The sequence below is a fragment of the Octopus sinensis genome, linkage group LG11, assembly GCF_006345805.1.
Source record: "Octopus sinensis linkage group LG11, ASM634580v1, whole genome shotgun sequence".
Taxonomy (NCBI): Eukaryota; Metazoa; Mollusca; class Cephalopoda; order Octopoda; family Octopodidae; genus Octopus; species Octopus sinensis.
This window is the reverse complement of record NC_043007.1, coordinates 42,591,692-42,607,944: the sequence shown is the minus strand read 5'-3', so window position 1 is coordinate 42,607,944 and position 16,253 is coordinate 42,591,692. Positions and strand designations below refer to the sequence as shown.

At 37.2% G+C, this 16,253-nt stretch overlaps 1 protein-coding gene across 8 annotated transcripts in view; it reads left to right on the top strand.

The window, feature by feature from the left end:
• The window catches only part of LOC115217364 (A-agglutinin anchorage subunit), a 145,618-nt gene that overhangs the window by 55,828 nt on the left and 73,537 nt on the right, over positions 1 to 16,253 (top strand). For all 8 annotated transcript variants that reach the window (XR_005001266.1, XM_036507424.1, XM_036507426.1 and 5 more), the window contains one exon: positions 6,020 to 8,051. Coding sequence is in view for 7 of the 8 variants with exons in the window: in XM_036507424.1 (XP_036363317.1) it covers positions 6,057 to 8,051 (1,995 nt within the window). In the remaining variant the exon portion in view is untranslated. The remainder of the gene's footprint in view (positions 1 to 6,019; positions 8,052 to 16,253) is intronic.

Below are 16,253 nucleotides of genomic sequence, written 5' to 3'. Positions count from 1 at the left end.
GATTTCCTCTTCTCCTCAAAATTTGAACTTGGTACCAAAGATTTGCAAGAATAATAATAATAATAATGATGATGATTACTTCTTGGGACACAAAACTCTACTTGTGAAGACCTGTTGAGGCAAGTGAGAATCAAAATCGAAATCGATCAACATCAATGGAAATTGTAGCTGTGATACCAGTGCTGGTGGCACATAAGCGAACCATCCGAACGTGGCTGTTGCCAGCGCCGCCCCGATGGGCATCCATGTTGGTGGCACGTAAAAAGCATCATCCGATCGTGGCCGTTGTCAGCCTTGCCTGGCCCCTGTTTGGTGGCACGTAAAAAGCACTATCCGACCGTGGCCCTTTGCCAGCCCTGTCTGGCACCTGTGCTGGTGGCACGTAAAAAGCACCCACTACACTCACGGAGTGGTTGGCGTTAGGAAGGGCATCCAGCCGTAGACACATTGCCAGATCAGACTGGGCCTGGTGCAGCCGTCTGGCCTCCTAGACCCCAGTTGAATCGTCCAACCCATGCTAGCATGGAAAGCGGACGCTAAATGAGATGATGATGATGATGATGATGATTATGGTGGTGAGCTGGCAGAATCGTTAGCTGGGCAGTATGTTTTAATGGCATTTTGTCTGTCCTTACATTCTGTGTTCAAATTCTGCTGCGGTTGACTTTGCCTTTCCTCCTTTCCAGGTCAAGCAAATAAGTACTAGTTATGCACTGGGGTCAATATAATCGACTAGCCCCCTCCCCTACAATTTCAGGCCTTGTGTCTATAGTAGAAAGAATTATTATTGGTGGGCTGGCAGAATTGTTAGCATGCCGGGCAAAATGCTTTGTGGCATTTCTTTCATCTTTGAATTGTGAATTCAATTTCTGCTGAGGTTGACTTTGCCTTTCATCCTTTTGGGGTCAATAAAATAAGTAGCAGCTGAGTCTTGGGGTAGATGTAATTGACTATCCCCTTCCCCCAAATTACAGGCTTTGTGCCTATAGTAGAAAGTATTATTATTGCTACCACTACCACTATATTTATGGAGATACTTTGGCCGTTTAATGCTCTAATCTTTAAATCTTTAAATTTAGTGTCATCTAAATAATTGTCTAATTATCATGCAAATCATGTTTAAGACAAATTTAATCTAATAATGGAAGCCTGATAATATTGTATCATATCTGGACGAAGTTTGATCTAATTTCACACATGACACAATGATACCCTGTCATGGTTATCTACAGGATAAGAGGAGGATTATATTTGTTTCAAGGTTTCGTGTGTAGATCTGGTAACCCTTACTGTGTGACTATAACTGTGTCTTTGTATGTGTGTGTGTATAGAATTGATAGTTGGAAGTGTATGGGAGCACAGAATGAAAGAAACTAGTTTTAGCTAGTTGCTCTGTCTGTCTACTTGCACAACGGATGAATTTTATTCAGATTGTATGAACCATGTCATGTAATTCTTAACACACATTCACTACAACTATTAGAATGTCAATATTTCATGCTCGATTTCCTTTAATCAAACATTTATTATCCAACCCTAATTTTTATTGCCATTATTGTTTTTATTTTAACAATGCAGCAACATGGAGAAATAATGAAGATGTTGGGGTGGTAGTGGTAATTGTTGAAAGAATTATAATCATTAACTTTTGAGTTGTGCTGCTTCGGCTGCCTGCTTTTAATAGGATTCTTTTATCTCAAAGTTCTTTCATTAATCAACTTGTTTCTCAAAGAAGGACTTCAATTCCCTATTTATTCCCTTGAAAAAAAATAAAAATGTTAAATAATATCAAAACAAATTAACAAATCAAGAAAATTAATCAATATTTCCAAACATAAACTTGGCAATTGTATTCTTCCAGTGTTATTCATCTGGTTATTTGCCACTTATTTGCATCCTCAGTTGTAAAGAATTTATGATTTTTGAATGAATGCATGTATATGTTTTCATGTGTCTATAGCTGTGTGTGTGTGAATGGATGTGTATATGTGGTTTTATGGTGATATCCTAATAGAATTGTCCAATGAAGCTTTGTCATTAATTAGAAATTTATTTATAAAAATACAGTTGCCACAGACCACTGAATAGTAACCTACCTACATTCACAATTATTAATTGAAATTTTATTTATATTTGTTGGAGGAAAACTAATAGTGTGGCTGTCATCATCATCATCATCATCATCATCATTGTTTAATGTCTGCTTTCCATGCTGGCATGGGTTGGATGGTTTGATTGAGGACTGGCGAACCAGATGGCTGCACCAGGCTCCAATCTGATCTGGCAGAGTTTCTGCAGCTGGATGCCCTTCCTAACGCCAGCCACTCTGAGAGTGTAGTGGGTGCTTTTATGTGCCACCGGTATGAGGGCCAGTCAGGCAGTACTGGTGAAGGCCATTCTCAAATGGTGTTTTTATGCGTCACCTGCACAGGAGCCAGTCCAACGGCACTGGCAACGACCTCGCTTGAATGTTGTTTTCCATGTACCACCGGCACAAGTGCCAGTAAGGCGGTGTAAGGTGGTAAGGCTGTGTGGTAAGAAATTTGCTTTGCAACCACATGGTTCTCAGTTCAGTTCCACTGCATGATACCTTGTGCAAATCTCTTTTTTATGGCCATGGGCTGATCAAAACCTTGTGTGGTACTGAGCTGAAGCTGTGGTGAAGGCGGGAGAGTAGGTAGGCCCTGTCGGGAGTTCCTGAGGACGGAAGTGCTGAAGAGAGCATGCGCAGCAGGACAAGAAGGCCATGGTGAAATATTTCCATTCTTGGAAACAGATGAGTGTTGGCACCTGGAAAGGCAACCAGGTGAAGAAAAGTCTTCCTTAACAAATTCCATCTGACACATGCTAGCATGGAAAAGTGGATGTTAAAAGGATACTGTTGTTGGTGTATGTATACAGATGCATGCACAATTCACCCTTCTTAGTGCTTCACCAGACACTATCACCTATGTCATTTTACCTATTCCATTAACAAACCAAATCCCAACTGCACTTCTGAAGTGTGACATCTTCCCCAATAAAGAGTAACCCTTTCTCTATTACTTTTTCTGTACTTCACACAATGTAGGTGAAGTAAAACATTTTTGCTTTGTAACATGATAGGTTTTTAGTGGTAGGCTTTGTGGGCTTCTTTGAATTTACATAGCATAAAGCTTGGTGATGGTTCCTGTGCAGAGAGCTCAATAAGATGCCTCTGCAATTACAACTCTGTTCTTTTAGTTGGTCAACCCGAATTTCATCCTCTAAAGGCTTGAAAATGTTCCAAATACAGAACATTAACTGTACAGTCAGTGTGCTAGTATGCACAAACACTCAAAATGCCAGAAAGGCACATCACTACTGTACATGTATGATTCACAATTACTGAAAGCTGAGTACAATGTGTGGCACCATACCACTCATAACTGAACCATACATGATTGTCAACACTAGCACAGATTCATTTACCATGTTTGTCAGAAGCAAGGCTAAATATAGCCCATAAGCAAGGAAAGTATGAAAAGCCTAAACATAAGCAGTACACTGCCTCATGACAACACCACACAAAGCTGAACAGTACATAATTATCAAAACTAATTCATATTCCAAATATGCCAAAGGCTGAAGCTCATGAACTTTCAAGTTATATAATAAATAAACAAACTATACACTGTTTCATAATATACAACAACTTTAAGAAAACTGGAAGTGGCACTACACATAACCATAGGGAACTTGCTTCTGAACTGTGTGGTCTTGGGTTCATTTCCACTCTATAACACCTTATGTAAGTGTCTTCTATTATAACCCCCAGGCTTATCAAAGACTTGTGAATGAATTTGGTAGATGGAAACTGAAAAAAGCTCATTGTATGTGTGTATATATGGTGGTGGTTGTCTACTCCTTATGCATAAGGAGTAGACAACCACCACCATATATACACACATACAATATATATAGTAATAATAACAATAAGCTTTGGATGGAATTCATAAACATTTAATGCATTGCTATGTGGATGATGATGATGATGATTTTCACAAATCACATGTCTCTTAAGATCAAAGTCTGTATTTGTGGGATGATTTTAGCGTAGTCTGTAGTATCCATGGACATTGTAGTATCCGTAGACAACCTTCATACTGGTCAAAAGGGATAAACATATCTCTAGTAAACATCCATTAATGTAATATCAGCTGAAGAAATGAATCCAGGAAGATGATCTACCCAATGCCCATGGGTGCTATAGACTACACTGTAATCATCCCAGGAAGACTGTGATCTTAAGTGACATGTGATTTGTGGAAATCATCATCATCATCATCATCATCATTTAGCGTCCGTTTTCCATGCTAGCATGGGTTGGACGGTTCTACTGGGGTCTGTGAAGCCAGAAGGCTTCATCAGGCCCAGTCAAATCTGGCAGTGTTTCTACGGCTGGATGCCCTTCCTAACGCCAACCACTCCGTGAGTGTAGTGGGTGCTTTTTACGTGCCACCCGCACTGGTGCCAGACAGGGCTGGCAAACGGCCACGAACGGATGGTGCTTTTTATGTGCCACCGGCACGAGGGCCAGGCGAGGCTGGCAACGGACACGAAACGGGGCGGTGCTGGCAACGGTCGCGAAACGGAAAGTTCTCTTACATGCCACCGGCACTGGTAACACATCTGCAATTTCCATTGATCGATTTCGATTCTGATCCTCACTTGCCTCAATGGGTCTTCACAAGCAGAGTTTCGACATGCCACCGGCACTGGTAGCACATCCGCAATTTCCATTGATCGATTTCGATTCTGATCCTCACTTGCCTCAACACGTCTTCACAAGTAGAGTTTTGTGTCCCAAGAAGGGAAATGCATATAGCAATGTATTAGATGTTTATAAATTCCATCAAAAGATTGTTCTTATCATTACTACATTTATCCTACATATATTGGTATAGCTCAATGCAACCCCAAAAAGTGCTTCACCAGTTAGCGTCATTAGACTGTGGTGGCATAATGGAATAGGAGCTTTATTTACATATTCAAAACATTTCCTGTAAACAAATTTGAAAGATATGTGTGTGTGTGTGTGTGTGTGTGTGTGTGTGTGCGTGCATATGTAACTTACCTCTTTCCCTCACCAGTCCCAGAGTTCCTGAAAAGGATCATAGGAACTGTCTTTTGTGTTCTGAATAAGCTATTAAAACAAACAAAAGCAGCTAACACTTAATCAACTTAATTGTGCTTAATCTTCATAAAACATTACCATTGCACATTCATCTGAGATTATTCAATTTGTACTTTGCTTTTTGCTGCAGCACCTTTAGATTTCCTGTCCATTCATGTTATATGACAATGCAGTTACATATTTCCTCCATATATCTAATATTTTATTCTTTTTCATAAATCATAGGTTCTTCCATCCATATGCAATCACTACTTTGCCACTGTATCATTTGTGTTCTCTGTGATGTAGGCTAATAGGGATTATTTACTACTTTGAGTAAGCCATCTATCGTTATTCTTGTTGTGTAGCCACAGATCAGTCCTGATTCTGTAGTCTTATCACCAAATGTGTTCTAGCTGTCATTATAGTTTTTTTTCTTTTTTTCATAGTGTATAAATCTAGAACTAGTTTATCCAATATGTCATTCCTATATTTCAGAACAACAAAGTATGATTTAAAGGGAGATTTTACCTGTTGTTTCTTATAGTTCAGATGTCTGTATAAATGCTCTTTTTTGCTCATTGCTCATGTTAGGCTATTGTGATGCATATAAAAAATGTAAACAAGAATATGAGTTGCACAATTTTATTTACACAATCTGATGAAACTGATTGGTTCAATCCTCATTACAAGTTGCCAAAAATATTTATTTAGTATATGGATATACAGATTTATATACAGAATTGCAACAATATTATATATTTTACTCTATTATTCTTCCTTTCAGCTTTTTAAACTTTAAATGTATTTTATTTTTAGCTCCTTTGTATTGTGTCTTTTATAAAACTGTTTCTCTGACATTGTATTAATTTCATATCATTGCAGGTTGATGATAATAGTGTAGAGTAGCTGGCGACTTACAATGTCTCACATTATCCCGATGGTATCAGGTTCTCCGCCACCTCTTGATGATATTACTTGGAATGATGAAGAAGACGATGAAGATGACTTTGGTAATTTCACCGGTGTTGCAGACAATGTCAAAAGCCCTTCCTCTGACAGAGGGTTGTATTTGGATGATACTGTTGAGTTTGATGCCTTTAAAGACATACACTTCAACACCATAGATGGGGACATTGTAAATAAAGATCTTTCATCAGCATCAGCTACCAGTGAACGACCCATTCTTCAGAACCTCAACTTGTTCCCAGACAAGCCCCCTCACATTGAGCTTAGTGAAAAAGCCTTCAGTAATGGAGAAGATATGCAAACAGCATCAAATGTTGCTGAGTTTGAAAATATTAGTTGTGATACTAAGACATTGGGCTATTTGTCCAACCTTGATGGCAGTCGAGGTCGAGACTCTATGACTGATTCTGGTCACTGTAGTACTGATATCTCACCTGTTCCAAAGTCGGATGAAAGTCCAGATTCCTGTGATAAAAGTACCTCTTCTGAACTTGAAGATAACTTCAATGGTGAAGTAGGTGAGAAAGGGAATTGTCAATTGTTCTGTAATCTCTCTGAGATCAATACAGACCAGCTGACTGGTAGAGCTGATAGCTCTGGTTGTGATAAAGATAAACGTTTTATCAACACCACCACCTCTAATAATACTAACACTACCACCACTACTAACACAGACATTGACCACAGTACATCCCAAACAGATCCACAGAACCCAAATAAAGACATTTCTTCACATGAACAATCTTCGTTTAGTACAAACACCATGAATCAACAAACTGATAAATCTGGTGATTCACCATCACCACCACCACAACCACCACCACTACCACCACCTCCACCATCCTCCTCCTCTTCTTCCTCATCATCATCATCACCATCATTATCAACATCACTTCCTTCTCCTAACTGTCCTCCTCTCCCTCTAACTACTACAGCACCAGATTCTGCTGCTATTTCCCAATCTGAATTTACAGCTGGAACCAATGAAGCTGTGAGTTCAAATCTATCCAACACTTGTTTGTCAGGCATGTTTGATGATGATTCTGATGACTGGGCAGACTTCTCGTTTGCTGTCACATCGAATCCACCTCCTCTACCACCTCAGGGCAATAACACTTGCAGCAGTTTCCAGGTCTCTGAAAACCTGTTCTCCCCGTCCACACCGTCTTTTGAAGAGTCGTCTACACGAGCTGAAAATGAAGAATTTGCATCAGAAAGCATTGAAAATGAATTAGCAGCAGGTGAAGACACCCTAAAAGACATTTCTGAAGAGATTCAGAGTTCTTCATCCATTCAATTTGACTCAAATTCTAGAAACCCTAATTCTTCACCAGATATACGGAGTGAAATAGATTTACCGAGTCTTGATGAGAGTTCAATAGACTATGACGATTTGGTTCAGAACTGTGAGTCTCGCAGTAACGACAGTCTAGATGGGAGCTATTCCATTTCGGATCAGGTCCGGACAGTTGAACTGAAATATTCCACAGAGGAGAACCAAGAATCAGACGATGATTATGGTGCTTTTCCAGGAACAGGTACTAATTCAGCTTCAGATAATTTTGTGCCCAGAACATCAAACAGTGATTCAATAACTAGTCAAACTAAGTCTGAAGAGGATGAGTTTGGTGATTTCAATAAGTTCAATCGAGCTGTTGCAGAAAGTGAAGACGAGTGGGCTGATTTTGAAGCTGCCACTTCACCTTTTTCTGTGGACATCCAAGTGCCAACAGAGTCGGCTGTGTCTGACAAGTTGAAAGAGGAAGAGGAATCCTCTTGGTGTAGTTTTGATGCTAACGTCCAATCACATTCCAGTCATGAAATTGACAGTGGCCAATGGGCACAGTTTTCTGAAAGTTCCTCACTCAGCCATAATGATCAGGAGCTTCCAGATGCTTCACAGCAACAGCTACCAAGTTTTTTCCCACTTGACCCACTACATTCCAATGTAAGTAACTTTGATTTACTTGTATATATCAGCTGCACCACTGCTACTACTTCAACAATCATTACTCTACCACTATCACATCATCTAAGACAACTATACGGGCAATGTAGAATAACTGTATTATTATTACTACTGTTATTGTTTTTATTGTTACAACAACAAAATTTACCAAACTATATTATTGCAACTACTTCCACCACCACATCAACCAGAAAAAAAGAAAAATTATCACAAAAGCCAGCATAAGAATGAAGTAACAACCATCACAATGACAAATATCATCACCATCACAACAACAATTACCACCAGCACTACATCAAATACCATCAGCAATTATATTAACAAATTAAAGAAATGTTTACTGTTTTCTCTCTCATTTGCTCTAAACTTGAATTTATCAATCTTCATTGAGATATTTACTCTTTTACTTGTTTCAGTCATTTGACTGTGGCCATGCTGGAGCACTGCCTTTAGTCGAGGAAATCGACCCCAGGACTTATTCTTTGGAAGCCACGTACTTATTCTATCGGTCTCTTTTTGCCGAACTGCTAAGTTACGGGGATGTAAACACACCAGCATTGGTTGTCAAGCAATGTTGGGGGGGACAAACACAGACACACAAACACACATATATAGACATATACATATATACAACAGGCTTCTTTCAGTTTCCATCTACCAATTCCACTTGCAAGGCTTTGGTCCGCCCAAGGCTATAGCAGTGGGACTGAACCTGGAACCATGTGGTTAGTAAGCAAGCTACTTACCATACAGCCACACAAAAAAATGTTAGTTATATATCTGAGCTCTCTGTCAGTCTGTCTCTCTATGTACACACACACACACACACACACACACACACACACACACTATGTTATCCTTCATTCTATGTTTACTATAATGTAATATATGTTTTACTCTATAATATGTACTGAGTCCTCTCATTTTATTTATGAAAACTCTTGCAATTTACCATGTATATATGTGTATGTATGTGCATGTTGTTTCTGTTTTATTAAAGTGTTGAACTGAAAAAGCTAAAACTTATCCTTATGAAGCTATTGATCCATGATTTTAATCTTAGTATAATTGTTAGTATCTCTTAAGTTAACAATTGCTAGCAGTTAATAATGTGGGGATGTATTTGGAAAACATTTTCACTTACATTATTAATGCTCTTGGCAAAAGCATGTATGTTGCAAAATCATGATTCTGTTACCCAAGAAATGCCTTATAGTCATGTGTTTGTTAAAAAACTGAAATGATAAATGCTGAAAGTGAAAACAATAACATCTTATTAAAACTATTCTTCTCTGCAAGCCAGCAAGAGAACCTATGCTTGGACCTGCCATAGGGATGGTCACCTAGTCCTAGATAAAGTATCTGAAAATGAATAGCACACCATGTCATGATTAGAATGCCCTTGATTCGTAGGTCTACAAATGCAGAGTTCATAAGGGGTTAAAGCAACAACAACAAATAAGTATGAACTTTTGTTGTTTCACAAGGTAGAGCTAATCTCCCAGTCAGACTGAATCTGTGGCCTGGCTTATATTCCCAGTTGTCATTTCACTTAATAAAATATGTGAATACCATAATTCCATTCATCTTTACTTAAATCTAGAAATGTGTGCTTATTTAAAAGATCCCTATGTTATTAAGATATCTTAAAATAAAATTCTTGGTAGATCTAATCATGAAGAGGCTTTTTTTTTCAAATATTTTACATTCTAATTTTGACAAAATACCATCTGCAGTGGGAAATATATAAAACCTGGGAGATATGATGTATCAAGGAACTAATCTTTTTCTTGGAGTCAAGGTTTTTTTGGGAAAATAGAATGTAGTCTTGGCACTGCAGACTATCTATGAAGATGAAATAGCAAAGTGATTAAGGTTTAGACTGATAAATCAAAGCTAGTGAGTTCATAACTGCTGTAAGTATTTCATTGTAACTCTAGATTACAACACTTATTTGATTGGCTTCACTTCCGTGAACTGCCAAATAACAGGTAACAGATGTAAGAATGTTACCTTCAGTAAATTAGTATACTGTCTCAGAAGGGGAATGGTCTTTTTTCATTTCTAGATCTAAACACCTAGAAGCATATATCCGTTTCTTTACTACCCACAAGGGGCTACACACAGAGGGGACAAACAAGGACAGACAAATGGATTAACTCGATTACATCGACCCCAGTGTGTAACTGGTACTTAATTTATCGACCCCGAAAGGATGAAAGGCAAAGTCGACCTTGGCGGAATTTGAACTCAGAACGTAATGGCAGACGAAATACGGCTACGCATTTCGCCCGGCGTGCTAACGTTTCTGCCAGCTCGCCGAAGCATATATCATTATCATCACTACTACTACTACTACTAACTATCTATCTATCTATCTATCTATTTATGTGCAGTAGCAGAAGCAATTGAGAGCTGGACAAAATTTCTTTAATCTCTCTGATATCAATCCATCTGATATAGTCTCTAGTTCCATAATACAAAACTACCTATTCTAAAGCTCTTCAGATATAAATTAAAATATTTCATCATTGTTTTAAGCAACATTTTAAAACTAACTACACAAACTCACTAAGGTATCTTTATAGTGTTCCTAATTTCTTCTTAATAATAAAAATGGTAGTTATTTAACTAAATCTGGTGAAATCTTTTGTTATTTTCAAAATTAATTGAATGACATAATCTGCATGTTTCATTAGAAATGTAATTGTGAAAGGGTTAGGTTAAGTACATAGTTATGTTCCAAATTCAAATTTTACCTGAACAGACTTTGCTTTTCATTCTCTAGGGTTGATGAAATAAATGCCACTCATTTACTGGAGTCAGTTTAATTGGCACCTATTTTCTACAGGTATTTAACATAGTGCAAACGCTAGATATTAATATTGTTATTATTATAAGCTATAATTAGTTAATAAATGTCATGTGCATAACAATGACATATGTACTAATTCTTAATATGTTCCAGCATATTCAAACATGAATATGCCACTCACTATTGTATTTCATCTTTGGAAAACAATTTCTTTCTTCAGATGAAGGATGAATGTGTATTAAGACACACATTCATCTTATAGTAAAGGAACTTTGGGACATTCAATATTTCAACCTTGTTGTGTCTCCTCAGCCAAAGTTACTCCAGTTTAATGAATCTAAACAAGAGGTTTTGGCTCTTGTGTATAAGTTAAGCGAACAATCTATGTGCTGATGTGTGCTATCTGCCTAACTGATAGTAAATCATTATGTGCACGGTTAATTTTTAGTTACTTCTACATTCCATCATTAGTTTCTATGTTTTGATTTGTTTTGCTATTTTATGAGTGACATCAAAGAAATTCAATGATTCCTCAATAAAGATGTTCCAACTGTTTAATCCAGGGGTCCCCAATCACTGGGCTATGGACCTTTGGTAGGCTGCACAGAAAGAACACATTTGAAAATTTTATTTGTAATTATTTGATTATGCAACCTGTAGTGTTTTTGCATTATATATATAAAATATATAATAATTATTATATATATGTATTATATATGTAATAATTAATATATATGTTATCCATTTCCAGTTCATGGGAAAATCCTCTTGAATGAAACTGGTTCATGGTGCAAAAAAATGGATTGGGGACTGCTGGCTTAATCAACAAGAAACCTCATTAAATTATAGCCAAAGTGGCTGAGTATTCCCTATACAGTAATACTTTTAACATAATCCTCAAGTAGAATTAATATGGTATGGTATGGTATGTGGCAAAACTGGCCTTTTGAATTACAGGAGCATTTTGTCTATACAGTTTCCAACTATCTAATTTCACTCACTTGTCTTGGTTCTACTTGAAGTCATAGAAAAAGACATTTGGCAAGGTACCCCACAATGAGATTGAACCTGTGATAATGGATGTGAAGCAAACTTCTTAACCATTTGGTCTTACCTATACCCAAGTCAGTACATATAGCACTCTGTTACTAATAACATAAAAATCCTTGACTTAATAACTTAATATCTTGTTTAATTAGCCACTGGAAACTACTTTATTTCAGTTGTAAATTAGATGTAGTTATGCAGGTCAAATAAATATATAAATGGGACATTTGTGAGGTGCTGTGAGCTGAGAGAAAATAGAACAGATGTAAAGGTTAAGTAGCAGTCTGTATGAGATAAATATTGTGAAGAAGGGCAAAAACCATGCTCGATTAAATATGATCAAGAGTTTAATTCATGGCTATTCTGTTTACTGTTCAACTTTCACTGTGATTAAAAATTGGTCTGTGGGGTGCAGGTGAAACACTTTGGACAATATTGATGTACAATGGAATAATTGTTTGAAAGAAGAATATCTGTAGAATGTAATTTTCTGTTTTCTTGTGTCATTTTCATGATTAAAGAAAAAAATATTGTTATTAGTTTAGGAAAGGAGGGTATAACTTATATATATATTTATATAAAACAAGCTTCTTTCAGTTTATGTCCACCAAATACACACACAAGGCTGTGGTCAGTCTAGGGCTATAGTAGAACACTTGCCCAAGCTGCTACACAGTGGCAAAACCATGTAGTGCCTTTATATATATATATATATATATATATATATATATATATATATATATATATATATATATATATATATATAAAGTGTGTGTATACACATATACATAGGGCATGTAGTTATATAGATATTTATTCAATATATACACATACATTATGTACATTTTCAGTCAAAACATGAACCACACTAACTCACTTGGTTATTTCTTTCTCGCACAATAAAAATATATACCTTTCTTTCCTAAACTAATAACAATATTTTCTTATCATATATGTGAGCTTGTGTGTATTATGTGTGCACGTGTGTGTGTGTTACTGTCTCCTTGGTTTAACTTCACATGAAAGTTGGAAATGAGTGTCACCATCATACAAGTGATGTCCTTTGTTTCCAACCTCCTGTGAAAACATATCTGGTCATGGGAAAATATTATCTGACTTGGAAACAGGTGAGGATTGGTGACAGGAAGGGCATCCAGCTGTAGAAAACTCCACTTCAGCAAATTCCATCCAATCCATGCAAGTATTGAAACATGGACAATGAAATGATGATGATGATGACGATACATGTTTTTGTTTTGCTTTATGCTTGCTAGCATGGGGATGAACATATTAAGACATTGTTTTACAATAGAATACCTTTCCTGTCACTAATCCTCACTTGCTTTTCATGTAAGAGAGCTCTTGTTCCACATGTCTTTGAAAAGGTGACATGAGTGGATGATTTGTTGACAGGACAACTACAAACAACATTGGTTATAGTGAGAACCTTTTCTAGAGTGTAAATGCAAACAAATATATACAGATGCACAAATGAGCATTTATATGAATATATGTATGTATGTATGTATGTAAATGGCAAAGTAAAACAGCTGACTCAGAAGTCCTTAAAAAGGCTGGATGCACAAACATCCAATCACTCATCATATTTACTCAGATTCATGTTGCATATGGAAAATAATAGGATTCCATAGCAGTTGTCCGGCAGTGGGTTGTGCACTAGAAAGCATTCTCAGCACAAACTACATAAAATTACAAAAACTGCATAAAAGGCAACGTGAAGGAACTGCAAAATCAATGTAAATAACTGGGAAGAACTGGCTTTTAGAAAGAACTTAGTGAAGGAATCATGTAAGGGAAGGCTGTAAAACTTTTGAAGAGGGTCACCTTGAGCATGAAAGTCTGAAACACTATCATCAGAAACACTATTATAAGAGGCTATCTTCAGAATCTCAATGAGGACATGAAGTACTGGATATGTGTGTACTCTTTCCAATTCTGGGCGTGTCAGCCATCTGAGGTTCCATGACAGATAAACAGTATGCAATGTCCTCCCTTCTAAACTGGGTTATTTGACATGTGAAAAAGCTTGCAAGTTAATTTCAAGTCTGAAGAGACATATTGCAGTTCACAGTGATCATTTCTCACAAAGTGATCCAATCTATCCAGTTGAAGTTTCAAATTTTATCTGTTACTTACGTATCAAGCCATGCAGATCTGCATTGCGGGTGAACAGTCATCTGAGAGGTTATTGATGGTAGATTAGAAATGGCATTGACAATAAGGAAGCTCAGAGAAATGGCAATCGTCTGTGAAGATGGAATAATTCCTACATTGGTTGTTGAGTGTTAGTGGTTATGGATTTGCATGTTCAGTGGATGGAAATTTTCTTAGCTGGCGTTGTGTGTGTGTGTGTGTGCATGATCCCTTGATAGTAGGCTAAGTATTGCAATCATTGGGACACATCTTTTGGTGGATTTTTTGACTTACCTCATAAATCTGGGGATTATTCCCAGTTTCTGCTGCATTAAGCAGGATTGGAAACACTTCTTTCTCCTTGCCTACAGCACTAATCTATTATAGATGAACAGTATTGGTACAATTTGAGTACAAAGCTGCCCACTAGCAAGCTGCTATCAGTTCAGTGTCCAATACTTAAGATAAAATCAATTGCTTAATCAATACTGAAATATCCACATTTGCAAAAACAAAGCCAAAATAACAACAACTACAACAGAGAGAGAGAGAGAGAGAGAGAGAGAGAGAAATAAAGGCAAAAATACATTCAGATAAAACATTTAAAAGTTCATGTAAACAAATTTTTTCATATCCAATTATAGATGAACTGCTGGGATGTTAATATTAATGATTTTAGACATTTTAAGAAGCAGTTTGACACAGTAACAGAGAAATAGGTCAACTGATGAGATTCAGACCACATATATTGGCAGGTGACCACGTTACTGACAGTACTGCAGAGGTCTTGTTATTCTTTCTCCTCAGATCACTCACTATAATTTGTTTCTGCTCTTTTATCTCTGCAAGATAATTTGTCCTTCACTTAGTGCTAGCCAAGAAAGACAAATTTACTTAGTTGCTTGACCTGCTAGAAATAGTATTTAATTTGGTCCTCATATATTTTCTTGTAGGAAACGAAAGATGACGTGTATCGAGGGTATTGTAATCTTGGATACATTGTACCTTAAACAGGTTGGGAGATCATTGATGAAGGCTTTTGATTATAGATCTCATAGATTTGGGGTGATCTGGGGCTAAACAACAATTACATTAAACATTAAACTACTGAGTTAAAATTGATTGAGCAGAACTATTGCCATAGTTTAGCTTAGAGGTATTTACCATCAGTCATATTTACAGTTATCTCTGTCTTGTTAGCATATCTAATCAAATATCAAGACAACTAGGGAGTCTTACTTCACTTAAGTCCTTTGCTCCTTATTGAGCATAAACCATCAACAATTTATCTTCTTCTTTTACTTGTTTCAATCATTAGACTGTGGCCATGCTGGGGCACTGTCTTGAAGAATTTTTAGTTGAACATATCAATCCCAGTACTTTTTTTTTTTTCTTTAAAGCTTGGTACTTATTCTATCAATTTGTTTTGCTGAACTTCTAAGTTATGGGGACTTAACCACACCAGCACCAGTTGTCAAGTGGTGAGGGTGGAGGAACACACTAAGACACATGGACATGTGTACACACACACACGATGAGCTTCTTTCAGTTTCCATCTACCAAATTCACTCACAAGGCTTTGGTTGGCCCAAGGTTATAGTAGAAGATACTTGCCCAAGGTGCCACACAGTGTGACTGAGACCCAAATCACTATTCTTAACACTGGCCTGTGTTTTTCCCTCCTTTATGCCTACTGGATCCCTGCTTTTTCAGGTCTATCTCAGTATCATGCCTCATATATATTCCCGAGGGATGGCCTTCCTCTCCTAGGTCTTGTTGTTTTGAATTGTCAATGATTTTTTTTTTTTACTTTGCTTGTTTTCAAGATAGAGGTGTTAGCTCTATGCAAACCCATTTTAACCTTTAGGAAAAGTGGGCCATAATAGAGTCTGACCTCTGCCTTTGACCTATCTAGCATGAGAGGCACTACCAGGAACTTGCACTCTGTTGGCATAGCTCTGTATTACACAAGCCACCACTCTGCAAAGGTCTAGACCTTGTGGTGGTTGTAACCTCTCAGCATGCTAAAAATAGCTAAATTTCTTTCAGTTAAATCATACTTACTGTTTTAAAAAAATAGGAATGATACATTGAATCATGTTGTCCTTGATATAAAAGATGATGAGGTGGTCACTTCTGGAAAGACTTTGGTCAGGGATAAACAA